Source organism: Sardina pilchardus, chromosome 5, assembly GCF_963854185.1.
Source record: "Sardina pilchardus chromosome 5, fSarPil1.1, whole genome shotgun sequence".
Lineage (NCBI taxonomy): Eukaryota > Metazoa > Chordata > Actinopteri > Clupeiformes > Clupeidae > Sardina > Sardina pilchardus.
Window position 1 is genome coordinate 32,136,071 of NC_084998.1, and position 27,159 is coordinate 32,163,229.

General features: G+C 48.2%; 1 protein-coding gene across 2 annotated transcripts in view; it reads left to right on the plus strand.

The window, feature by feature from the left end:
• The window catches only part of nfrkb (nuclear factor related to kappaB binding protein), a 27,688-nt gene extending 811 nt beyond the window's left edge, over positions 1-26,877 (plus strand). Inside the window, exons 2-27 of one of the 2 annotated variants that reach the window (XM_062537266.1) lie at positions 7,983-8,122; positions 8,691-8,898; positions 9,001-9,128; positions 9,396-9,573; positions 9,961-10,065; positions 13,493-13,566; positions 14,097-14,181; positions 14,589-14,775; positions 15,134-15,245; positions 15,914-16,040; positions 16,262-16,339; positions 16,664-16,743; positions 17,008-17,051; positions 18,003-18,063; positions 19,238-19,412; positions 19,950-20,056; positions 20,145-20,268; positions 20,773-20,852; positions 21,008-21,183; positions 21,327-21,603; positions 22,100-22,288; positions 23,531-23,830; positions 24,495-24,959; positions 25,813-25,919; positions 26,150-26,285; positions 26,512-26,877. In XM_062537266.1, coding sequence (XP_062393250.1) covers positions 7,994-8,122; positions 8,691-8,898; positions 9,001-9,128; positions 9,396-9,573; positions 9,961-10,065; positions 13,493-13,566; positions 14,097-14,181; positions 14,589-14,775; positions 15,134-15,245; positions 15,914-16,040; positions 16,262-16,339; positions 16,664-16,743; positions 17,008-17,051; positions 18,003-18,063; positions 19,238-19,412; positions 19,950-20,056; positions 20,145-20,268; positions 20,773-20,852; positions 21,008-21,183; positions 21,327-21,603; positions 22,100-22,288; positions 23,531-23,830; positions 24,495-24,959; positions 25,813-25,919; positions 26,150-26,285; positions 26,512-26,637 — 3,858 coding nt within the window. In that variant the 5' untranslated portion in view covers positions 7,983-7,993 and the 3' untranslated portion in view covers positions 26,638-26,877. The remainder of the gene's footprint in view (positions 1-7,982; positions 8,123-8,690; positions 8,899-9,000; positions 9,129-9,395; positions 9,574-9,960; positions 10,066-13,492; positions 13,567-14,096; positions 14,182-14,588; positions 14,776-15,133; positions 15,246-15,913; positions 16,041-16,261; positions 16,340-16,663; positions 16,744-17,007; positions 17,052-18,002; positions 18,064-19,237; positions 19,413-19,949; positions 20,057-20,144; positions 20,269-20,772; positions 20,853-21,007; positions 21,184-21,326; positions 21,604-22,099; positions 22,289-23,530; positions 23,831-24,494; positions 24,960-25,812; positions 25,920-26,149; positions 26,286-26,511) is intronic. The other variant, XM_062537267.1, reaches the window with a different exon arrangement.
• The last annotated feature ends 282 nt before the right edge of the window (positions 26,878-27,159 follow it).

Genomic DNA, 27,159 nt, shown 5'->3' on the forward strand with positions numbered 1-27,159 from the left:
TATAGTAGCCTTGACTTTGTTCCAAATGTGTGGGTTCTGCATCTCTCTCTCTCGCTCGCTCTCTCCCAAACTTCCCAAGTTGCTTTATTTGCATGACTGTATGGTAACAGTGTTGCCAAAACTATTGTTACATGCAATATAACATACAAGAACATGCAGTAAGACCATGATTGTTGCGAAGGACTGCTGTTTCAGCCACAACGCTGTCCACGTGCGCAGCTGGCTGTCACCGCTGGGTCATGCTCGCAGTGCGTGCACCCCTTCTGACTCCACTTGTTCGACCAATCAGAGTGTGAGTCTAGGGATGCATGCGCTGAGGGTGCTTAGTGGCGCGAATAGTTTGTTTAGAGTGATAGCATTACAGAGTGTATTGTGTAGGATTGGACATCGTTTTTGTATTGATACATTGTGTGCGTTCGAAGACCTGTAAGTACTGCAACATGTTTGCATCTGTTTGTTATGTATATTGTAATATTTGTGCCGAGATCGCTAGTGTTATGTTGTGTGGTAAATGTGTTATTAGAAGACAAGTGTTTGTTATACGGTCGCGGTATGAATGTGAATGCGAGTGATTTAATTATTTATTATATGTCCGCGGTTACTATATACATTGCTAGTTTGCTAGTAAAACGTTTTGTATAGTGCCTTTTCCCTCGGAATGCTCTTGTGCAGCATGCTTGGACTGTAATTATTATGCTACTTTGTCACAGAATGTGGTGCACTAGGCTGCACACTTTAGGAGGATATTTGCTGCTAGCTTATATCAGATTGTTGCTATAGGCTCATGTGTATTGCTATTAGCCTTAGGCATTATGATGTGGATGTTACAATTAATGTGTATAGTAAGTATTCCTGTATTTGTCTTCTTTCCAGAACCACACACCTTCATATGTATAATAATAGTGCCAACAACTCCATTCCTACCTACAATAAATACAACTATTGAGTGTACATCATCTCCGGCATTTTAATCCGATGCACCACAGCGGCTGCTAATTATTACTAACTAGTGACAGCCACTCTCCATAGCAAATTGGTGCCGAAACCCGGGAAGAGTAGTTGCTGTGGATCAACCAGGATGTACAACCAATCCGACCATCTTGCCGATGCCAGGCCTAGACGTGAGAGAAGACCACCAGCTTGGTTTGCCGATTATACAGGCAATGGTATGGGGTCTTATCCGGAGGGAGCCGAGATGGCAGCTGAGCCGGTCCCCTTTGCCCTCTCTGCACATGCAACCCAGTTGTCTGTAGATGCCAGTGCTACACCTAGAAACCTGAGTCAGCCTGTGCCTCTCAGACCACAGTATCAGAGCACTCCTGGCCCCCAATGCCCACCAACAACACAGGACACTTCTGTGATTTTGAAGGCTATTAAGCAGCTCCAGGAGGACAACCAGAGACTGCACTACACAGTCATACAAATGCAGAGACAGATAAGCGTCAATGGTCCAGCATCGATCCCCCTGCCTTCTCCCACTGCCCCTGCAGTGTTAACCCGGTCTGCTTCCTTTAGGCCAGCCCTAGACGGTAGCCTTCCACCTCCACCTCCACCACAATACCTGCAGCCCACTGGTACCCACCATAATGCAATCAAAGAAGAGAAGGATGACTGGCCACTGCCGCCACCTCCAGCAGAGCCAGCGGCCCACAACCACCCAATAACAGCACCCTCTGCAGTTAATTACGTCCCCTTGGTGGCGGAGCTCACAGAGCACCTGAGGAGAATAGGGAGTATGCCTCCGCGCCCTCCAGTGCCCACACCAGATTACTGTGAGCCAGACGCAGGCTTTGAATGTGATTCAGAGTTCAGTATCCCTGTGTCAGACAGAGCTTCAGTAGGTCACCAACCAGACCTAAAGACTTCCCACCCCCAGCAAGAGCGGGTGTATCGTGGACCAAAGCCCAGCATTCCCCACTTTACAAAGGGAGACCCCAGAGAATTCACCCGGTTAAAGATAGCACTGGAGAATTTGTTACCTGCTGATGCAACTGAGCGCTTTAAATACCAGATACTGGTGGATCACCTTAAGTTTGAGGAAGCCCTTTTGATTTCGGACTCTTATACCAATTCCAGGCAGCCGTACACAGACACAATGGCATCCCTCACTGAACACTATGGCCAACCACACCAGCTGGCACTGAGACGCATCACAGAATTGATGGAAGCCCCCGACATCCACACCAATGACACCCCTGGCTTCAAGAAATTCGCGCTGCGAACACGAGCGTTGGTGGGGATGCTTGACCAGCTTGGAGAGAGTGGCCAGGTCGAGCTGCAATGTGGCTCACATGTGACACGACTGCTGCAGAAGCTCCCACAAGATATGAGAGCCGAGTTTAAACGATATCTGTATCCTCAGCGCATCCGCATCCCCACTCTGCTGCACTTTGCTGAATGGTTAGAGTACGAGCTTAAGATGCAGGAGACTGTGTTCGATATCCCCGGTGGGAGTGAGAAAGCAGGTGGAGACCTGAAGAAAGAGAAGATTCGGGATCGTAAGTCGAAGCGGCCCACCAGTATCCTACACGGAGCCGATCAGCCTGACAGCAAAGCTGCGCATGAAGCACCTTCGTCAGGAAGTACCACGCCAGGGGACAAAAGGGTTTACTGTTCGTACTGTTCAAATACTCAGCACTATTTGAGCGAATGTGCGAACTTCAGTCAGCTGACGACAGAGCAGAAGGCGTCGTGGGTGAAGACCAACAAGAAGTGCTGGCGCTGTGGTCGAGCCCACCAGGCTGCCCAGTGCCGTCTCAAGACTACATGCAAGAAATGTAAAGGGAAGCATCTGGACGCACTCCATGATGTGAACTACAGACCAGTAACTGAGAACAGCTCCTGTCCTGTAGGGAAGACGAATGATGTGTTCTATCTAGATCGGCGGTCAGGCTGCAGTCCAGTGATGCTTAAAGTGATCAAGGTGATCTTGCGTAATGGTAAACACTGCATGGAGGCATATGCCATACTGGACGATGGCTCAGAGCGCACAATTCTGCTAGCAAAGGCAGCACAGGCTCTGAAGCTGGAAGGAGAACCTGAAGACCTCTCCCTGAGAACAGTGCGCCAAGATATGAAAGTGATACATGGGGCCTCTGTTACATTCTCTATCTCTCCTGTCCATCAACCACAGAGGACTTACAGGATCATAGGAGCATTTACTGCAGATCAGCTAGGCCTAGCAGAACATACCTACCCGGTGAAGATGCTGCAGAGGAAATACAAACATCTGAAGGGACTGCCACTGCAAGCATTCAGTCAGGTCCATCCTGTTATTCTGATTGGTTCAGATTACACCCATCTTATCACCCCAATCGAGCCGGTGCGCCTGGGGCCCCCTGGTGGACCAGCTGCAGTAAAGACCAGACTTGGCTGGACTCTTCAAGGGCCAACGAGGTTTGTAAAGCAGCAGCTCCGTCAAAGCCAGTGTTTGCACGTGTCTACTCAATCCCCCTCAACCAAGTTGTTCCAGCACGTCGAGAGGCTCTGGCAGATGGATGTCCTGCCCTACAGAAGCGAGAAACTGGTGACCCGCTCCAAGCAAGACAAAGAAGCCATTGACCTGCTGGAGAAGAGAACGGTGCGGATTGGAGTAGAAGGGATTCAGCGCTATGCCACCCCGTTGCTGCGGGTTAAGAACATGCCAAGACTTCAAGCACCTAAGGAAGCTGTTCTTTCCTATCTCCGAGGCACTGAGAAGCGGCTGGCCAAAGATCCTGAACGGGCAGCTGCTTACTGCGAGGAAATTCAGAAACTGGAAAAGGCAGGATATGTTGTGAGGGTTAAAGGGGAAGAGCTGAAGAATGGTGGTGAGTGTTGGTATATCCCTCATCATATGGTCAGCCACAATGGGAAGAACCGCATTGTTTTCAATTGCTCCTTCACATACAAGGGTTCCAATCTGAATGACCTACTTCTGCCTGGGCCCACCCTAACGTCAAGCCTGCTGGGGGTACTGTTGCGTTTCAGGGAGCATTCTATCGCTATCAGTAGCGATATTAAGGGAATGTTCCACCAGGTAAGGCTTCTGCCTGAGGATAGGACTGTTCTCCGCTTTCTGTGGAGAGACCTACAGAAGGATGAAAACCCTCATGTCTTCGAGTGGCAAGTTCTTCCTTTCGGAACCACTTGCAGCCCATGTTGTGCGACGTTCGCATTGCAGAAACATGTTTCCGATCATAGCCAGCCTGGGGAAGACGTTCGGGTAGCAGTAGACAGATGCTTCTATGTGGACAATTGCCTCCGAAGTGTACCTTCCCTACATGAAGCTAAGCTGCTGGTGAATAAGCTGCAGTCTCTCCTGTCTGAGGGGGGCTTCGAGCTACGTCAATGGGCCAGCAACTGTCCTGGGACAATTAGCCACCTGCCAAAGGAGTTGAGATCAGAGAGCAATGAGTTGTGGCTAAATGCGTCAGAAACGGACCCGCAGGAGTTGGCCTTGGGCCTTAGGTGGTTTTGCCACTCAGATACCCTTGGGTATAAATGCCGTCTGGAGTGTCACCTCATGCCCACCATGAGGAATATCTACAGGGTTCTGGCAAGTCTCTATGACCCATTGGGTTTCATCATTCCATTCACCACGAGGGCCAAAGTCCTTGTGCAGGGCCTGTGGAACAAACCCAGAGAATGGGATGATCCAGCACTGCCTGAAGATGCATTACAGATGTGGAAAGAGTGGGAAAAAGAGTTGGAACACCTGCAGAAAATATCCATCCCCCGTTGCTATGTGAGTACTCACATGGATAGTGTGGTGTGCGCTAGGACAATACATATTTTCTGTGACGCGTCTGAGCGAGCCTATGGCTCTGTCGCTTATCTGCGCACAGAAGACCAGCATGGACTGGTTGAGGTGTCATTCCTCACTGCACGATCCAGAGTGGCACCAAAAAAGCAACAATCTATGCCCAGACTGGAGCTGTGTGCAGCGCTGACAGGAGCCCAACTGGCTGCTCTGCTGCCAAAGGAGCTCACCCTCCCTCTACAGGATGTTGTGCTTTGGACAGACTCCACAACCGTGCTTACCTGGATCCAATCAGAGTCCTGCCGGTTCAAGGTGTTCGTTGGCACAAGGGTGTCAGAGATACAGGAACTGACGGGTGCCAGTGAATGGCGTTACGTGGATACTGGCAGTAACCCCGCGGACGACATCACGAGGGGTAAGACCTTGCTGGAGATAGCTGAGGACAGCCGGTGGAAGAATGGACCAGTATTCTTATCACGACCAGCAAAGTTCTGGCCCGCCAATCCCTCTGCAGGCGTAGGGGAGGAAGATGCAGAACTGCGGAAGCCCGCGTTCTGCAGTTATGTCACCACAACTGCAGAACCCCCACACCCCGATCCGGACCAGTTCCAATCATTCAGGGACATGGTGCATGCTGTTGTTCTCTCCCGCGATGGGGCGGCCTCCGATCAGAGTGGTCCGACTGCTGAGGACTACCGGGAAGTAGAGATGGATGTCCTACGGCAATCCCAACAGGATAGCTTCCCTGAAGACTACGCCCATCTAGCTGCTGGAAAATCAGTGGCATCCAACAGTCGGCTGATTACACTTGCCCCTGAATTCGATTCGGTCACAAAGTTAATAAGAGTTGGGGGACGACTCCGCCGCGTTCAGCTACTAGAAGCTGATGCTGTCCATCCTGTGGTCTTAGATCCAGCGCACAAGATCACAAAGCTCATTATCCATGATGCTGACAAGGACCTGCGACACCCAGGTTCTGAGCGCCTCTTTGCAGAGATCCGGAGGAGATTTTGGGTTTTACATGGACGAGAAGCTGTTAAACGCCATCAACACACCTGCCCAGACTGCAAGAGGTGGAGAGCCCAACCGATAGTGCCCCAAATGGCCGACCTACCACAAGCACGGCTGCGCTTGTTCAAGCCCCCCTTCTTTTCCACTGGAGTGGATTGTTTTGGACCGTTCACTGTCAAAATTGGACGGCGCTCAGAAAAGAGATGGGGGATACTGTTCAAGTGTCTGACGACGCGTGCAGTTCACATAGATGTCTTAACCAGCTTGGACACCGACTCATTTCTGATGGCTCTTCGCAGGTTTATTGCTCGGAGAGGGAAACCTGCCGAAGTGCTGTCAGACCAGGGCACTAATTTTAAGGGTGGGGAGCGAGAACTCCGTGAAGCATTCCAGGCATTGCAGCCTGACCTAAAGAAGGAGTTGGCTTTGCATCAGATCAGCTTCAGGTTCAACACTCCTAGCGCACCCCACTTCGGTGGCATTTGGGAAAGGGAAATCCGGTCAGTGAAGACTGCCCTGTATGCCACTGTACAACCCCACGCAGTACAAGAGGAGGTGTTGCGGACTGTGTTGATCGAAGTGGAGGGAATGCTGAATTCGAAGCCGTTAGGATATGTTTCTAGTGATGTTGCTGACCCAGATCCAGTAACCCCAAACCTGTTGTTGATGGGGCGGCTGGACCCTGCACTACCTCAAGCCGTTTATGTTGAGTCAGAACTTCTGAGCCGAAGACGCTGGAGGCACTCTCAGATTCTTGCAGATCAGTTCTGGAAACATTTTATTAGGAATTACCTTCCAGCCCTCCAAACCCGCACAAAGTGGCAGAAGGAAACTCCAGCACTACAACCTGAAGCCATCGTGATGGTGGTAGACCCGCTCCTGCCACGTGCTCAGTGGCCTGTGGGCCAAGTCACCAAAGTGCACCCTGGAGTCGATGGACGCATTAGGACAGCAGAAGTACAGGTCAACGGGAGACACTACCTCAGGCCAGTGGCCCGTCTCATCACACTTCCTGCCATCCCGGATGTGGACCCTGAGCCCACCAGTCCTTCGGATTAAAGCAAATTCGGCTGACCAAATTTGGGGGCGGCTGTTGCGAAGGACTGCTGTTTCAGCCACAACGCTGTCCACGTGCGCAGCTGGCTGTCACCGCTGGGTCATGCTCGCAGTGCGTGCACCCCTTCTGACTCCACTTGTTCGACCAATCAGAGTGTGAGTCTAGGGATGCATGCGCTGAGGGTGCTTAGTGGCGCGAATAGTTTGTTTAGAGTGATAGCATTACAGAGTGTATTGTGTAGGATTGGACATCGTTTTTGTATTGATACATTGTGTGCGTTCGAAGACCTGTAAGTACTGCAACATGTTTGCATCTGTTTGTTATGTATATTGTAATATTTGTGCCGAGATCGCTAGTGTTATGTTGTGTGGTAAATGTGTTATTAGAAGACAAGTGTTTGTTATACGGTCGCGGTATGAATGTGAATGCGAGTGATTTAATTATTTATTATATGTCCGCGGTTACTATATACATTGCTAGTTTGCTAGTAAAACGTTTTGTATAGTGCCTTTTCCCTCGGAATGCTCTTGTGCAGCATGCTTGGACTGTAATTATTATGCTACTTTGTCACAGAATGTGGTGCACTAGGCTGCACACTTTAGGAGGATATTTGCTGCTAGCTTATATCAGATTGTTGCTATAGGCTCATGTGTATTGCTATTAGCCTTAGGCATTATGATGTGGATGTTACAATTAATGTGTATAGTAAGTATTCCTGTATTTGTCTTCTTTCCAGAACCACACACCTTCATATGTATAATAATAGTGCCAACAACTCCATTCCTACCTACAATAAATACAACTATTGAGTGTACATCATCTCCGGCATTTTAATCCGATGCACCACAGCGGCTGCTAATTATTACTAACTAGTGACAGCCACTCTCCATAGCAATGATAGAAAAACAAAAACAAAAAAGGAGGGGTGGGTACATCGGTGTGGGATGGACATAATAGATATAGAATTAACAGCAGTAAACAAGAGCAATAATAGGATGAATGTAGGCTTTCTATAGGATGTTTGTCTCATCTAGTGCAGCTATGCTCACTATGCTCACTATGCTCCGGTTCCGTAAGAATGTGTGTCTCTTTAGTGCTTACGTGTGTGTTCTGCGTCTCTCTCTCTCTCACTCTCTCCGGTGCTCACGTGTGGGTTCTGTGTGTGTTCCACAGGAACGCCATAGATGGAGGCCCTGGACCACATGCTGACGGACCCGCTGGAGTCGGGCGCCGCCGAGACAAACGGCGGCATCATGGAAGAGTGCATGCTGGGTAACAGCCGTGTGCAACTGCCAGAGGACCTGCTGGAGGATGTGAGTGTGTAGAGGACCGTGGAATGGGTCTGGGTATGGGTCATGGGCGGGGGGGGGGGGGGGGGGATATGGGTCATGGGTTTTCATTATTTATATAACATCGTCTTTTTGGCGATTTTGGTGGTTTCTGGCAAATATATGCATCACTTTACATTCCTGAACATTATCTAACCATCGTTTCGAATAGTGCTGTTTTCGGCACTAAAATTCATTTTAATCTTTTCATGGAGAGCAGCTGCTTAATGCTGTTCATGGTGCTTTCTGCCCCTTGTGTGCGTGCGCATGTCTTCGAGAAATCTATGTATGGGGCCAAATGCTCTGGGACGATTTAGACCACATAGACCTGTGTGCTGAGTGCTGTGGATTACAACAAGAAAAGTTATTTGTCATTAGTGTGCAAAAGCGAAAAATGTGTGCTGATTGTGTGTGTGTGTATGTGTGTTTGTGTGTGCGTGTGTGTGTGTGTGTGTGTGCGCACATGCATATGTGTGTGCGCGCGCATGTGTGTGTGTATGTGTGTGTGTGTGTGTGTGTGCGCGTGCGTATACAAATGTGTGTGTGTGTGCAGCCGGAGATCTTCTTCTCGGTGCTGAGTGAGGGCACGTGGTCGGAGGTCCTGACGGACGCCCAGCGGGAACACCTCTCCCAGTTCCTGCCCCGTTTCCCTGACGACCACGACAACACAGCCGAGCAGGAGCGCACCGTCACCTCGCTCTTCAACAACCAGAACTTCTGCTTCGGCAACCCCCTGCACCTCGCACAGAAGCTCTTCAGAGGTACACACACACACACACACACACACACACACACACACACTCCAGTGGCTACTTTAATCCGGAGTGTTGTGTGTGTGTAATCTGTGTAATCTCTACCCCCAGACGGCTACTTTAACCCAGAGGTGGTGAAGTATCGGCAGCTGTGTGCCAAGTCCCAGCGCAGGAGGCAGCTCTACTCTCTTCAGCAGTACTACCACAAGCTCCTCAACCAGATCCTCGTCTCCAGGAAGGTAAAGTGTGTGTGTGTTTGTGCACGTGCATGTGTGTGTGTAACATAATAGCTAGTTGCAGTTGCTTCTGCATCAGTCACCACTTAACTCCTCTGTACACTCTTTCCCTTTTCCTATTCCTCTCCTCATCCCTCTCCTCCTCTCTATTCCTCTCCGTCCTTTCCATTACTCTCCCCTCTCCTCTTCCATCTCTCCTCTCTTCACCTCTCCACTCCTCATCCCCCTCCCCTCTCCTCTCCCCTCTCCTCCTGCTCTCTTCTCCTGCAGGAGCTGCTGGAGCTGGCTGCTCGTGGCGGTCCTGAGTTGGCCCTGCGCCGGCGCAGTGGTGGCCCAGACCCGGCGGAGGCGCGTGAGCGGAGGGTGAGGAGGCGCGTGGAGCGCATCCTGAGGGACGTGCGGACCGAGTGTGGCGCCGGGGACAGCAACCCCTCGTCCGACGATGACGGTGAGTGAGAGAGGGATGAAAAACAGAGCTCAGGGAGGAGAAGGTGCAGTATGCTGGGGGTTGAGTTGAGTGGTTGAGTTGGGTGGAGAAGGTGCAGTATGCTGGAGGGTGAGTTAGATGAAGAAGGTGCAGTATGCTGGGGAGTGATTTGGGTGGAGAAAGTGCAGCATGCTGGAGAGTGATTTGGGTGGAGAAGGTGAAGTATGTGGGGGTGAGTTGGGTGGAGTAAGGGCTCATCATCGTTCTCTACATCTGTCAGTGGTAAAAAGCAGTGGCAGAAATACATCCTAGCTTTGTCATGAGGCGAGTGTATTGGCAGAAAAGGTGTGTGACGTGTGTGTGTGTGTGTGTGTGTGTGTGTGTGTGTGTGTGTGTGTGTGTTGGCAGAAGTGGGCCCCTGGCTACGGAGCCCCCCGTCCCCCTCCTCTCCAACACTCTCAGTCCCCCTGAAGGTCCTGCCCAGCCTCTCCACGCAGGACATGAAGACCAGAGGTGAGAGATGCTCTCCTCTCTTCTCCTCTCCTCTCCTTTCCTCTCCTCTCTCCTCCTCTCCTCTCTCCTCCTCTCCTCAACCTCTCGTCTCCTCAACTTCTCCTGTTTGTTCCCCTGTGTTTGTGTTGTTGATGTGTTTGTGTTGTTGTTGATGTGTTTGTGTTGTTTACTCTGCAGATAAGGTTGTGTAGTTAATAGGGGTGGCACGGTCTTTGAAAAATGCTCCGAACCGTGTGGATGGCATGTCACGGTTCGGAGTGTGTGTTCGTCGTACGGTTCTACGGTTCCGGCTAGTTATGCCATGCGCAATTAATTCCCATATGTGACCCTGTAAAGCGGAACCAGTCGTTTCGGTAAAATTTACTAAATTAAGTTATTGTGCTCACGTAAACGGCCATAAACTAAGCTTTCCAACGATATGTATATCCAGGGTATTATTACACAAACTATCGCGAAGATAACCGCATCCTACCCAGGGGGCAAAGGGTGTTTTACAGACATGGGCTGCTGTAAACGGTTGTCATGCAAAAATAAAATCTAGGGTGTCCCAGGATCACAACCTGGGTGGCCAACCCGGTCAATAAGCTGCTGTTTGTGTGTTATCGCCCTTTTTATGCCCCATTATAAGTCTATGGACGAATATATTATGGGGTGAATAGGGTAAAAATTTTAACAAATAGATATCCCCACAAAAATTTCTCAGATGATTATTTACATTAAGGCAATACTTTTTTGTATTGCAAGTTTTTTAAATATCATGCACAAATATGTAAATGAGGCATCATACACTTAAATGTACGCAATAGAAAAGTTTGGCCTGTACCTTATGGGTAAATACAGTAAGAAACAGCCTAGGCTGAGCCTAACCTATATATTTTCTAGGATCTTAAACCCTGTAGATATGATTTAATATGTGCTGAGACAAGTCTCACCTTCTTCCACAACATTTGACAATGAATCTCTCTATAGTATTTGCATTGTATTGTAATGCATGGATTCTCAATGTACACCCATGTAGCTTTATGTTAGTGTAACCCAAAATTGTCCCATGTTAACATTCATTTTTATATTCAGCATAGTCAGACCTTTCACCAAAAGTTTGTTTGGTTGATAGAGGTGCACTTTAAGCCCCCCAAGCCCAAGGCTATATGTATGCAAATCCGTGCATATTTCATTTGATAATGGTTCATCTACATAAATGTATAAAGTATTTCAGAAAACTTGCAATACAAAAAAGTATTGCCTTAATGTAAATAATCATCTGAGACATTTTTGTGGGAATATCTATTTGTTAAAATTTTTACCCTATTCACCCCATAATATATTCGTCCATAGACTTATAATGGGGCATAAAGAGGGTGATAACACACAAACAGCAGCTTATTGACCGGGTTGTCCACCCAGGTTGTGATCCTGGGACACCCTAGATTTTATTTTTGTATGACAACCTTTTACAGCAGCCCATGTCTGATTTCCCTAACAAAGGGGGTTTTGCCCCCTGGGTATCCAAAGTTGACATGGTTCTCCTGTCATGATATGCCAGAAGAGGAGAAATCACCTTTTTAAGCGGCGCGTGCACAACAGAAATGACAGCAAATGTGTTGAATCTTCGCCGGGTTTAACAGTCAAAACGTATGTTTTTCCATGAAATGCGTTCACGATATGAAACTCTATACAGTCGAATTATGCGAAAAAGTGAAATTCAACATTTTAACCCGGAAGTTTGTTATTGTTGATTTTCTCAAAATAACGTTGTGCGCAAAGCAACTGATTTCGCTTTGAATGGTCACATACAGTATGTGAATGTGTTTCCCTTTCGCGCGAGAGTAGGAGTATGGAGTTTTGAGTGCTGCGTGTCAGTCTTTAGAAATGGCAAGTGCGAGAGACAAAGTAGTTGCAGAATGCGCCAGCCTCTTATAGGTCTGGTGTGTGGGAACATTTTGGATTTGAGGTTACCTATGATGGCAGAGGAGTTAAGACAGTGTTTACCACACATAGACTAATTTGTGGCGGTGCACCACCGATTCAGCACCGGTCGCCACATATTACGTTTCGTTGTTCTTTTTTATTTATTTATTTATTTATTGTAAGTTGTTCCGCAACTTTTGTAGACTATGCGTCCAACTTTACCAAACAGTAGAAGTAAACTCATGCTCCTTGGCCCGCTCCCGTGCGCGCTCAATGGACACCCGCCCTCGACATGCACATTTAATCCAAATAAGACATTCACGATCGTGAACGCAATGACGCACAGAAGACGACTAGCTAAATTACTGCTAAAATACTGTGAAATCCGGTTAGCATCAATAGTAGGCTATGCTGCAGACAATTGATTAAAACTCTTGCATTCAAGTTGACTGACCATCTCAATACCCATGTTTTCAACTCCAAGACTTTAAAGGGCCTGTCCCAAGGAGAAAAAGTATCAGCCTACCTTGAAATTTAAACACATGTGGGGAAACTGAACAGTCCAACCAGTAGAGTATGATAAGCTTAGCCTGCTACTTTGTTTACAATATTTTGAGGCTTCAACCAGACAGCTGAATTCAAGAGGTGGAGTTGAAATATGAATTGTAGGCTATAATCTGCATAAAGTTTGCTGTTATGAATATCAGAAATGTCAGTTTATAGAATGTATAAATAATTACATAATGTGTGTATGTTTCAAATAAAGACAAGCTTTACATCTTGTTAAAAAATCATTCACATCATATAAAAGGAGAGCGATAAAAAGGCGATGCAATGAAAAATATGGGTGGACCTACATTTTGTGCTGGTGCACCATCCCTGCCAAATAAATAAAAAGATTGTTGAAATCATCAATGTCTTCCCTCTTGCTGTATCAACATCTCAACTGTTTCCTTAGACAATAATGTGCTTTATGTGAAGCCAAATTCAGTTTGTGCATTATTACATGATAACTATTCTTTAAATACTCTAGCCTAATTGTGGATGATTAAGCTGTATACCGGTTTGCTGAAATATGTTTCTGGACTGTTAAAGATTAAAAGAAGAAATAACAGCAAGAACCGTACCGAACCGAAAACCGTGACCCTAAACTGTGATACAAACCAACCGTAGATTTTGTGAACCGTGCCACCCCTAGTAGTTAATGTGTTTGTGTTTTTGTTGTTGTTTGTGTGTGTTGTTGATGTGTGTTTGTGCTGTTGTGTGTTTGTGTTGTTGTTGTGTTTGTGTTGTTGATGTGTGTTTGTTTTGTTGTTGTTATTTATGTTGTTGATGTGTGTGTGTGTGTTGTTGATGTGTGTTTGTGTTGTTGCTGTGTTTGTGTTGTTGATGTGTGTTTTTGTTGTTGTTTGTGTCTGTTGTTGATATGTTTGTGTTGTTGATGTGTGTTTTTGTTGTTGTTTGTGTGTGTTGTTATGTTTGTGTTGTTGTTGATGTGTTTGTGTTGTTTATTCTGCAGATAAGGTGGAGTTGGGGGAGAAGGATCTGAGAGTTCTGCTAAGGAGACACAGAGAGAAGAGGAAACACCAACCAGTTAGTACACACACACACACACACACACACACACACACACACACACACACACACACACTCACCCCCCACCCTCTCTCTCTCGCTCTGTCTTTCTCTCTTTCTCTTTCTCTCCCTCCCTCTCTCCCTCTCTGTCTTTCTGTCTCTCTCTCTCACACACACACACACACACACACACACACACACACACACACACACTCAAACACTCTCTCCTGAGCACCCTTGACCACATTGCCCTCTCATGATATGATGTGCTACCTACTGAACTCAGTAAAGAGATTATGAACATTATTCAAGTGCGTGTGTGTGTGTGCGCATGAGAGAATGCTGTTTCTGCGTGGCCAGTGTGTAAGCTCTTGTCCATGCTGTGGTGCTGTTGCAGGATTCATTATTTGTGTGTGTGTGTGTGTGTGTGTGTGTGTGTGTGTGTGTGTGTGTGTGTGTGTGTGTGTGTGTGTGTGTGTGTGTGTGTGTGTGTGTGTGTGTGTGTGTGTGTGTGTGTGTGTGTGTGTGTGTGTGTGTTGCTGTTGCAGGACCACCCTGACCTTGTGACGCGAGAGCTGCACCTCGGGGACATCATGTCTCGCGTCAACATCGGCAGGAAAGGATCCGCCATGGGTGAGTGTGTGTGTGTGTTCAGTACAGCAGTACAGCTCCGCTACGGCTGCAACAATGATTCAAGCCGTTAGCTCTAAACTATTGAATTAATCACCAGCTATATTGGTAATCTGCTCAATTGTTTTGGTCCTTTTTTATTTTTTATTTTTTTTAAGAAAATGTCTCATTTTAGAATTGAATTCACATATTTTCTACTCCTATAATAGTAGAGTAAACTAAATATATTAGTTTGTAAGTTAAGTAGCTAAGCTAGTTGATTAGCTAAATATATTTGGCCTGTGGACAAACATTCGATTCAACTCAAATATCCAAAAGTAAGTAAGTGTTTTAAGCACTTCTCTTGTTTGTGTGTGATTCTGACTGTGTGTGTGTGCGTTTGCGTGTGCGTGTGCTACCCTTCTCATCAGCGCTGTTGGAGCTGGCGCTGCCTAAGAAGCGTGCGCGGGAGGAGAGGAAGAGGAGGAAGATGCGTCCCAGCATCAAGATGGAGGCCGAGGACCCGTCAGAGCTGCTCATGCCCACCAGTGGCAGTGCCAATGCCAGCGCCACCCTCAGCGACCAGCCCACCGCTCCCCTGCCCAGCGTCAAGGAGGAGTGAGAGCCCTCCCCTTCCTTCTGTCTGGCCAGCAGCACTGCCCCCTGGCTCTGTCTCCGACTCATCTATGTCCTATCCTCTCCTCTCCCTTCATTTCCTCTCCTTACTTTTGCCCTCTCCTCCCCTTTCTCTCCTCTCCTCCCCTCCCCTGTTCTCTCCCCTTCTCTCCTCTCCTCTCTCCTCCTCTCCTCCTCTGATGATGTGCTCTGTGTGTTGTCTCCTCCTCTCCTCCTCTCCCTTCCTCCTCTCTCCTCCCCTCTTCTCTCCTCTTCTCTCCTCCTCTCCCCTCTTCTCTCTCCTCCTCTCTCCTCTCCTCTGCTCCTCTGATGTGCTCTGTGTTGTGTGCTCCTGTCTCAGGCCCATGGAGGAGTCTCAGAGCAGTCCAGCTGCAGTGGAGGAGATCGCCGTGAGCTTCTTCCACCTGCTGGAGAGCCTCCTCAGACAGGAGAGCCTGGCCACCTCTGCCCTGGTCAGTATCACCGCTTAGTTTGCTACAAGTATTATTACCTCCGCCAAGGAGGTTATGTTTTCACCGGGGTTTGTTTATCTGTTTGTCTGTCTGTTTGTCTCTGTTTGTCTGTCTGTTTGTCTCTGTTTGTCTGTCTGTTTGTCTGTTAGCAAGATAACTCAAAAAGTAATGGATGGGGAAGGTCAGAAATGACCCAAGGAAGAAACGATTACATTTTGGGAGTGATCCGGAACACCGTCGGGATTCCAGTGCCGTTTATGTTTTTCGCTTAGTGTTGTAATGGCATAGTATGGCCACGTGGCTTTTCTAGTTAAAGGGACACTTCACCGTTTAGCATTAAGCTTTGTATCTTTAGAAAACCAGTCATGTTTTTGAATGGTCGTGCATCATTCCCTCAGTTTGCCTTGAGATGGGAGAAATACGAATTTCAATGAAACCCATGAGTAGGACTTCCTGCTTTCAATGATGTAAAATGATGATTTTTACATCATTGAAAGCAGGAAGTCCAACATTGAAATCCGTATTTCTCCCATCTGTGTGTGTGTGTGTGTGTGTGTGTGTGTGTGTGTGTGTGTGTGTGTGTGTGTGTGTGTGTGTGTGTGTGTGTGTGTGTGTGTGTGTGTGTGTGTGTGTGTGTGTGTGTGTGTGTGTGTGTGTGTGTGTTCCAGCTGGAGGAGCGTATTCAGCAATGGCAGACGTCTGCAGCCAGTACACTCAACCCCTGGTTCTCTCTCGCCCCCTGCTGGTCTGAGTTGGTACAGCCGGCACTGCACTTCCTGGCGGGAGAGAGCAAGCGTGAGTTTGAATGAACACCCCCCCCCCACAAACACACACACACGCACTCTCTGTTTGTTGAGTTCACTGAATCACTTACAGTTGTTGTCATAGCTATAGTACTAACAGACAGACGGTGATTTTTATTGTCATTCTGTACTACAGTAATTTGTATATTTAAATTGATTGATTCATGCATTGATAGTTGATTGGGTGATTTGCTGTTGTCCCTCACTCCACAGCTGGTGTGATTGGCTTACCCAGTGGCTTCTCCCCGTTTGTGGAGTTCCATGAGCACTTGCAGCAGTGGAAGTGGCTGGGTAAGAAAACGCTGAGTCATGTTTACCTCCAGCTGCTCCCATCTCCTCTGTCTATTGCTGACTCAGTAGATATTGATGTATACTGTAGTAAGAGTCCAGAACAATAATGTGTGTGTGTGTGTGTGTGTGTGTGTGTGTGTGTGTGTGTGTGTGTGTGTGTGTGTGTGTGTGTGTGTGTGTGTGTGTGTGTGTGTGTGTGTGTGTGTGTGTGTGTGTGTGTGTGTGTGTGTGTGTGTGTGTGTGTGTGTGTGTGTGTGTGTGTGTGTGTGTGTGTGTGTGTGTGTGTGTGTGTGTGTGTGTGTGTGTGTGTGTGTGTGTGTGTAGCCCCCGTGCAGGATGGGGAGAAGGATTTGAGTGCACTGTGTCAGCTCTGGTTGGAGTCCAAGGACCACATAACCAGCAAGGTAGAGCCTGTGTCCATCACTTGTTAATTTCCCATGGAGCCATTGGCCGTGTCAATAGCAAAGGCGTGCCAAATACCATCAACATAAACGCAATAACAAATTATTAGAGTCGACTCCTCATCTGTAGTCAATAATGTCTTGTGTTTTAACGTTTTAAACAAACTGAATACTTATCTAAGACTGAGTGATCATCTTTGAGTTTTTTTCCCACTTCATTTACGGCATGTATCAGGTCATTTATGTTGTTTATTTTTCTCACCGCAGGAGGGAGACGAGGCTGCGGACGGAACCCCTCCAGCCCCCAGAGTGTAAGACAACTAGCGCCACCTACAGGAGAACTAGCGCCACCTCCTGCTCCTTCTGGAGAAGCAGTTAGCACCCTGCCGGTGTTAGCAGTTAGCACTCCACCTGTGTTAGCAGTTAACACCCTGCCGCTGTTAGCAGTTAGCGCTCTAGCTCCAGTTGTAAGATTTGCTCCACCTGTAGTAGAGGTTAGCGCACTTCCTCCTCTAGTAACACTCTGGCCGTTTAAAACAGGGCGTCTGTGTGGGTATCTAGAGTCATGTGAGATATGAGCCCTCTCCGCCGACTCCCTAATGGAGGGGCGGCAGAATGAGTCGCAGCAGGCTGCTGTCCATGGTACCTAAAGCCGCCTGACCTGCTCACAGTACTTCTCTCTCCAATCCCTCCCGTTTGGAGTCATGATTGCAGCATAATGTTATCATCCTTTGCTTGCCATCACAACTTAGCTTGCCATTTGCTAATGCTCCAAACAGTTAAACTAGAATAGCAAGCCTATTGGATAAACAAATACATGTGTATATAAATAACATACAGTGTATGAATATAATTCTATTTCAAAAAAGAAAAATATATTTAAATTAGACTTCAATGATTTTGTGGTTAAGGATTTCTTTATTGTATATTCTAAAGTAATTCGAAGTGATTATTTTTGTCTTAATAAAAAAAAAGGAATCTGAGTCTCCCACTAGAGAGAGTCATTGTACCATACGGCTCTGATTGGTGGTCTGCGTACCACAGATTGAGACTGTCCTAGCATAGTTTCCCACTGTGGTTTTTGGGTTAGTCAGTGGATTGGCTGTTACATACATCATTAAACCATAGTTGAAGATATAATAATCACAATCATAATAATAATAATAATAATGATAGTAACAATAACCATAACGGAAAACAGATTACAGGTTAAATAATTGAGTTATATTCTCTATGCTGACCCCTCCTCCTTCCTCAATCAGATGGACGGACTATGTGGTGAGACCCAGTACTGGAGAGGAGAGACACATCTTCCAGGAGCAGGTCTGTCAACCCCCACAGCTATCTGTCTGTCCATCTACCTGCTGTAGCTGTCTGTCTGTATGTCAACCCCCATAGCTATCTGTCTATCTACCTGTTGTAGCTGTCTGACTGTAGCCCTTTTTCCATTAAAAAGTTAATGTGATGGAAGATGACTTCTATCACTCTAACGTCGGTTTTGTCGTGATAAGTTAATTTGCTCGCCAGAGGTGGATTAAGGAGAGTTAAATCAATATAAATGTGATGGAAAAGGTTTGTAGCGATATAAGTTACTGTGACGCCTGCTCAGAATGTTCACAAAGTCTGCGTTAAAATCTGACTTCTGTCTCACGCATAGTCCAACGCTACTTGGTCGTATTCGAAAGGTACCGCCCCTTTTTTGGGGAAAACAAACGGATTCCCCTGAGAACAGAACTCGCTGTAGTGCAGTGATTGATAGCTGCTAATCGTTAAAAAAAATGGCGCAGTCATGCACACTCTCTTTGCCGGCTGAGGACCGTGATCGGTATTTAAAGAAACTTCAAGATACTGGATTGCAGAGGTGTCCCTTTGAAATGGTCGAAAACTGGATTAATGACCTCACAATGGTGTACCATTTGCTACCTTTGATAAATTCGCTAGAAGTGTTCCATTCGCTACAACTGTTGATAGAAAACCATCTAGCGCAGTAGAAATATGCGCATTAACAGGGCTGTGATGACATCATTTTGATTCGCTAGAATTGTTCTTTTGAATGGAAAACCGTTTTAGCACTTCTTGTATCGCTCAAAATTACATCGACTTATATGAGTTAATTCGCTTGAAAATCTTATGGAAAAAGGGCTTGTCTGTCAACCCCCACAGCTGTCTGTCTATCTACCTGTTGTATCTGTCTGTCTGTCAACCCCCACAGCTGTCTGTCTGTCTGTCTAGCTGTTGTAGCTGTCTGTCTGTCTGTCTGTGTCAACTCCCACAGCTGTCTGTCTGTCTACCTGTTGTAGCTGTCTTTATGTCTGTCTGTCTGTCTGTCTCCTACAGTGGTCTGTGTCTTATCTACCTCCTAGAACTCTGTGTGTGTGTGTGGTGTGTGTGTGTGTGTGTGTGTGTGTGTGTGTGTGTGTGCGCTGACGCTCCCTCTGACTGTGCTACAGGAGCCCCATAAAGCCTTCACCTACCGTGTGTGTGCATGTGTCTACAGGAACAGCAGCGCTACGATCAGCCCCATAAAGCCTTCACCTACCGCATGCACGGCTTTGAGTCGGTGGTGGGGCCCGTTAAAGGCGTCTTTGACAAGGAGACGTCTCTGAACAAGGCCCGGGAACACTCCCTCCTTCGATCGGACCGGCCCGCATATGTCACCATTCTCTCCCTGGGTGAGTAGCGTCTGTGTGGGGAGACCACTGCTGTGGGGTCAGTTCAACTCTATGGGCTCAATTCTACTGTAGGGTCAGTTCTATTTCATTTCTTCTGACCGCCATAGGCTGGTGGTCATCCAAAATTCATAGAACCGTGGTTATATGCATAACCTTCGTTCAACTCTATGGGCTCAATTCTACTGTAGGGTCAGTTCAACTCTATGGGCTCAATTCTACTGTAGGGTCAGTTCAACTCTATGGGCTCAATTCTACTGTAGGGTCAGTTCAACTCTATGGGCTCAATTCTACTGTAGGGTCAGTTCAACTCTATGGGCTTTACTGAAACTAAAACTTAAATGGTAAATGGTTGTATTGGTGTGTGGACTAGAGTGTTGAATTAAATGCTGGCTTGGATATAAATATGGATATATGAGGTATCTAAGGTATTTGATAATGAGAGAGACTAGATACTAGTATCAAGAGTTGAACAAAGTGTGTGTGTGTGTGTGTGTGTGTGTGTGTGTGTGTGTGTGTGTGTGTGTGTTCTCTCCTCAGTGCGAGACGCTGCAGCCAGGTTGCCCAATGGGGAGGGTACGCGTGCAGAGATCTGTGAACTCCTCAAGGACTCCCAGTTCCTCGCCCCCGATGTCACCAGTGCACAGGTCTCCACACACACACATGCCTAGTTAAAGTATATTTTCAGTTTTCTGTTCTCAGTTTTAAATTCTATAGTAACGTGTGCGTGTGCAGGTGAATACTGTGGTGAGTGGGGCTCTAGACCGGCTCCACTATGAGAAGGACCCGTGTGTGAAGTATGACATCGGAAGGAAGCTGTGGATCTACCTGCACAGGGACCGCAGTCAGGAGGAGTTTGGTGAGTCAATTGCATTCAGCTCAATGAGCATCAAACAGGCTAATAGGCCTACTGGAAAAAGCACCATGCCAATCTCTAGCTATGGTGAAGGGTATGTGATGATGTGTGGCTATTTTAATTCCAACGGCCAAGGGAACTTTATCAGGATGCATAATATCCTGGATCCATGGAATAGCTGGCCTTAAAAAATTAAAATCTGCCTGCCCCTATGTTAACCCTATGTGTTAAATTCCCATAGGGTAACATACTGTAGGGGGTCAAATACTTCCTTCCCCCTAGCATTTAGGAAGAACATGTATTTATTTACGATACATTCTTCAATCACAAAGAAAATTGGTGTACTTAGCGGTTTTATTTTTTTTGAATTAAGACATTAAGATCAATTGTCAAATGATGATTTTATATTCCTCTTTTTAGGCAACTTTAGCATGGCATCAAATACATTTTCTCCCCACTGTATGTGTTTGGGTGTGTGTGTTGACAGCTTTGTTGTTTTCTTTTCAGAGAGGATTCACCAGGCCCAAGCAGCAGCAGCTAAAGCCAAGAAAGCTCTACAGCAGAAACCCAAACCAGCCACTAAACCTGTGAGTGTACACACACACACACACACACACACACACACACACACACACACACACACACTCACTCACTCTTCTCTTTGACTCCCTGCATCAGTCCCTGGTACAATATCACTCTTGCTGAAGCTTCTGGCTGCTGTCTGTGTGTTTGTGTTCTGCAGAAGGGTGTGGGTAAGGAGGCGGGCACTAAGACCCCGGGGACGCCTGAGGCTGGCAGTGGTGATGGCAATGCTCTGCCCCCTCCCCCCAGCACCCCCTCCAGCACGCCCAAGTCCCCTCTGCCCACCACCACCCCCACCAAGGCTGGCATCCCCGACACCGTCAAGACCAGCCCCAGGTCAGCTCCACCTTCACTCCACCCGCACCGCGTACAACGCCAATCTACCTAGAGATGCTACGCAGGATCTCCATGTTGCTCCATATATTCTCCTCAGTAAAAATGACCTTTGGCACTAAAGATGTGCTTCCCCCCCCCTGTAGTGTGCTGCTGGTGTCTCCCCCCTCCATGCCCCAGCTGGGGACGCTGCTCTCTGCCGGCCCTGCTGGAGCTCAGGCCTCGCAGGCCTCCACGCAGCCTGGGGCTCGAGTAGTGAGCCACCCCACGTGCGCGGCCTCTCTGCCCCAGGTGAGGGTGGTGACGGCACAGCCGGGGCTCCAGGCCTCCACCGGGCAGCAGCAGGGCCACACGCTGGTACACTCGGCTCCGCAGCACATCAGGGTGCCCGTCAGCGTGGCACACAGCAAAGGCATCACACAGGTACCCAGCGCCACGCACGCACCACCACACAGTGTGTTGGAGAACAGTACAGCTGCACACAGTGTGTTGGAGAACAGTACAGCTGCACAGAGTATGTTGGAGTAAAGTACAGCTGCACACAGTGTGTTGGAGTAAAGCACAGCTGCACACAGTGTGTTGGAGTAAAGTACAGCTGCACACAGTGTGTTGGAGTAAAGTACAGCTTAAAGTACAGCTGCACACAGTGTGTTGGAGTAAAGTACAGCTTAAAGTACAGCTGCACACAGTGTGTTGGAGTAAAGTACAGCTGCACAGAGTGATTACGTGTTTATATGACGAATGTGCTTTTTTGTGAATGTATGATTTACATACATTCACATTTTTGTGTGTGTGTGTGTGTGTGTGTACCTGTTTGAGGATGGCTGATGATGAGGGGTGTGTGTGTGTGTGTGTGTGTACCTGTTTGAGGATGGCTGATGATGAGGGCTGTGTGTGTGTGTGTGTGCTCGTGCTCTAGACGGTGGTGAGTCTGCCGGTGAGGACCCAGACTGCTGCCGGTAGTCCAGTTCAGGTGCAGACGAGTCGCGGCCAAACCACACTCACCGTCTCCGGCATAGCAACCGCCGTCACGGCAACCAAGCCTCTCAGCAGCAGCCCGGGAACCCCCGCCCAAACACAGCCCTCATCATCAGCCATCCTCAAACAGGTACACACACACACACAGCCCTCATCATCAGCCATCCTCAAACAGGTACACACACACACACACACACACACACACACACACACCCCTCATCATCAGCCATCCTCAAACAGGTACACACACACACACAGCCCTCATCATCAGCCATCCTCAAACAGGTACACACACACACACACACACAGCCCTCATCATCAGCCATCCTCAAACAGTTACACACACACACACAGCCCTCATCATCAGCCATCCTCAAACAGGTACACACACACACACAGCCCTCATCATCAGCCATCCTCAAACAGGTACACACACACACACACACACACACACACACACACACAGCCCTCATCATCAGCCATCCTCAAACAGGTACACACACACACACAGCCCTCATCATCAGCCATCCTCAAACAGGTACACACACCCACACACACACACACACACACACACAGCCCTCATCATCAGCCATCCTCAAACAGTTACACACACACACACACCCCTCATCATCAGCCATCCTCAAACAGGTACACACACACACACACACACAGTCCTCATCATCAGCCATCCTCAAACAGGTACACACACACACACACACACACACACACACAGCCCTCATCATCAGCCATCCTCAAACAGGTACACACACACACACACACACACACACACACACACACAGCCCTCATCATCAGCCATCCTCAAACAGGTGTACACACACACACACACACACACACAGCCCTCATCATCAGCCATCCTCAAACAGGTACACACACACACACACACACACACACACCGCCCTCATCATCAGCCATCCTCAAAACACGTGTACACACACACACACACACACACACACACAGCCCTCATCATCAGCCATCCTCAAACAGGTACACACACACACACACACACACACACACAGCCCTCATCATCAGCCATCCTCAAACAGGTACACACACACACACACACACACACACACACACACACACACACACACACACACACACACACACACAGCCCTCATCATCAGCCATCCTCAAACAGGCACACACACACACACACACACACACACACACACACACACACACACACACACACACACACACACACACATACACACACACACACACACACACACACATACACATACACACACACACACACACACACACAGCCCTCATCATCAGCCATCCACACACACACACACACACACCCTTCACACTTGACTGCAGCTGCTGTGCGTGCTGTTCCTGGCAGGTGTCCATCACGGGTCAGCTGGGCGTGAAGGCGGGCCCAGGAGCGGGCATCCCCCTGACGGCCACCAACCTGCGCATCCAGGGCAAAGACGTGCTGCGGCTGCCCCCCTCCTCCATCACCACGGACGCCAAGGGCCAGACGGTGCTGCGCATCACGCCCGACATGATGGCCACGCTGACCAAGTCGCCCATGGCCACCGTCAAGCTCACGCCCGACATGCTCACCTCCGCCGCCAACGCCAACGCCGCCAAGGGCCTCTCCGCCACGCTGCACGTCACCCCGCACAGCGCCGACGCCAAGGTGGGCGTGTGTGTGTGTGTGTGTGTGTGTGTGTGTGTGTGTGTGTGTGTGTGTGTGTGTGTGTGTGTGTGTGTGTGTGTGTGTGTGTGTGTGTGTGTGTGTGTGTGTGTGTGTGTGTGTGTGTGTGTGTGTGTGTGTGTGTGTGTATACACAAGTGCTAACGTAAGTTTACAAATTGTACACTAAAATAGCCCCGCATCATCACACACCCTTCACCATCCCTAGAGATTGGCATGGTGTTTTGTTCTGTTAGCCTATTAGCCTGTTCGATGCTCATTGAGCTCAATGCCAATCAAACCAGCTAATAGGCTAACTGAACAAAACTGAACAAAACACCATGCCAATCTCTAGGTATGGTGAAGGGTGTGTGATGATGTGCGGCTATTTTAGTTCCAAAGGTCAATGGAACTTTATCAAGATGCATAGTATGCTGAGTCCATGAAATAAGTGGCCTTTAAAAATAAAAAACTGATTATTTTATATTCCTCTTTTTGGTCAACTTTAGCATGGGTGCCAACAATTTCAACCATGACTGTAAATGATTTTAAGATATGTTATTTATTGGGAAAGTGACTCAGTTGTCTGCACACATTTACAAATGTAAATGATCTAAGGATCATTTTTGATTGGGAGAAGTGACTCAGTTATCTGCACACATTTTCAGTTGGCAGTGAAGGGCACGGTGAAGGGCGCGTCTGACGCCACCACATCGACGGGCGCCATCCGGCTGATGCCCGCGCTGGCCGTTAGCATGGCGAGCGAGCAGAAGGGCCGGGCGTTCGCGGGGGCCACGGTGGTCAGTCCTACGGCGTCCTCGGCCGACACCGGTGGCAGCAAGGTGGGCACCACCATCCGCATCATGCCCGGCCTGGGCGTCATCTCGCCCCATAAGTCCTCTGCTGTCGCCGCGACAACCAGCAGCACTGCCGTCACGGCCGTCTCTGTGGCGGGGAAGCCCACCACGGTCACCATAGCAACCAGCTCTGTGGTGGGAGGGGCTAAGGGCATCACCATCGGGCCGGGGGCGCCGTCTGCTGGCGTCACGGCAACGCCTCTGTCGCTGGGCGCCGCGGGAACGGTTACTGTGCGGCAGGCACCGATCAGTGCCACAGTGGTCAGCACTCAAGGAGTAAGTGTGCACGTAGGTGTGTGTGTGTGTGGTACATGTACTGTATGTCAGCAGTGTGTGTGTTTGTATGTGAGAAGTACATGTATGTCAGCAGTGTGTGTGTGTGTGTTTGTGAGAGCGTGTGTGACTTCGGTCAGCCAACAAGGTGTATGTGTATGTGTATGTGAGGGAGAGAGAGGTACACAGTGGTCAGCACTCAAGGAGTAAGTGTGTGCGTGTGTGTGTGTGTGTGGTACATGTACTGTATGTCAGCAGTGTGTGTGTTTGTATGTGAGAAGTACATGTATGTCAGCAGTGTGTGTGTGTGTATGTGAGAGCGTGTGTGACTTCGGTCAGCCAACAAGCTGTGCGTGTGTGTATGTGTATGTGTATGTGAGGGAGAGAGAGGTACACCGTGGTCAGCACTCAAGGAGTAAGTGTGTGTGTGTGTGTGGCAGACAGAGTGTGTGCGTGTGTGTGTGTGAGAGAGAGAGAGCGTTTGTGTGTGTGTGTGTGTGTGTATCTTCCTGTGCGTGTGTCTGTGTGAGAGGTATACATGTTGGTCAGCCAACAAGCTGTGTGTGAGTGTGAATGTGAGATGGAGCAAGAGAGAGAGAGTGTTTGTGTGTATGAGGGAGTTGATTGCTACTGTTGGGTTCTGCCTTGTGTGTATTTATTTACAGATAATTGTTCCAAAACATTATTGGGATAAGCGACTCAATTATCTACATTTACACATTTCAAATGATTGAAAGACATTTTAAAATAGCATTGAAAGATCTAACGCTGTAATCCTGCCTGTGTGTGAGTTTATCGTAAAGCCTGCTGTGTGTGTGTTCTCTCTTCCTGACTTCCTCTTCCTGTCCGTGTCCAGGGGAAGCTTCCTGCTCGCATCACCGTGCCCCTCTCTGTTCTCAGCCAACCACTGAAGAGCAAGAGTGTGGTGACCACTCCCATTCTGAAGGGCAACATCAGCACCAAGTGAGGCCTCATGTTCTCATCTCAGTATTACTCACTCTGTGTGTGTGTGTGTGTGCTGAGAGTAATGTACCCACTTATCTTCTCTCCTTTTTCTTCCCCTTCATTCTTCTCATCTCTTCCCATTCTCCTCGACCCTCCAATTCCCTCCATCTCTCTCTTGCCCTCCACCCCCGGCCGTCCTATTCCCTCCATCTCTCTCCTACCCCCCCCCCCCCCCCCCCCCCTGCCAGTCTGAGTACTCTGGGCAGGAACATCATCCTGACCACCATGCCTGCTGGCACCAAACTCATCGCCGGGAACAAACCCGTCAGCTTCGTCACTGCACAGCAGCTACAACAGCTGCAGCAGCAGGGACAGGCTACTCAGGTACACACACACACACACACACACACACACACACACACACACTTACTTTTGCACTGGTACACACACACTCACACTTGCTTTTACTCTTGTGCACTGATACACACACACACTCACACACACCCACACTTGCTTTTGCACTGGCAAGTTATGTAGACACACCAACACTGAGTGGTACCCATGCCAGGGCGAATGCATGACAACTAACTGTGTGTGTGTGTGTTTGCAGGTGCGCATACAGACCGTTCCTGCTCAACAGCTGCAACAGCGAACGGCTGCAGGATCCCCAAAATCTGTGTCCACTGTTGTCGTGACAACAGCACCTTCCCCCAAGAAGACCCCGGACCCTCAGTGAGAATCACCCTGACCCTTCTGACATCACAAGAAGAAAGGGTGTGTGTGTGTGTGTGTGTGTGTGTGTGTGTGTGTGTGTGTTTGTATGAAGGCGTGTGTTTATGTGTGCATTTCTGAGTCTTGGAAGAACTCTAGTTTTGTGTAAAAGAAGGCCTTTGTGATAGCTTGTTTTTCATGAGACGTTGTTATTGATGTGAACTGACTCATTACCTGCTGGTGTAGTAATAATAAATCATAACAATTTCAACCGACGGAAGTATGAGTTTTATTTTAGCACCAGGTGTACAAATCAGACATGCTAGAGAGGGCAAATCTAACAGCCTCACTTTTTCTTAACTTTTTCAATCATCCAGTCACGTCACACATAATTTAAAAAATATTTATCCTCTCAGTCTGTCATTTTATTTTATGAAAATGAAAGTGGATTTAGAGACTATTTCCTGCAAAACTAACAAATTTGAGGAGGCCACTGGATGGAGAAAGGTGTCTGTCTGCCGTTTTTTCTACCTGACAGACCAGCAGA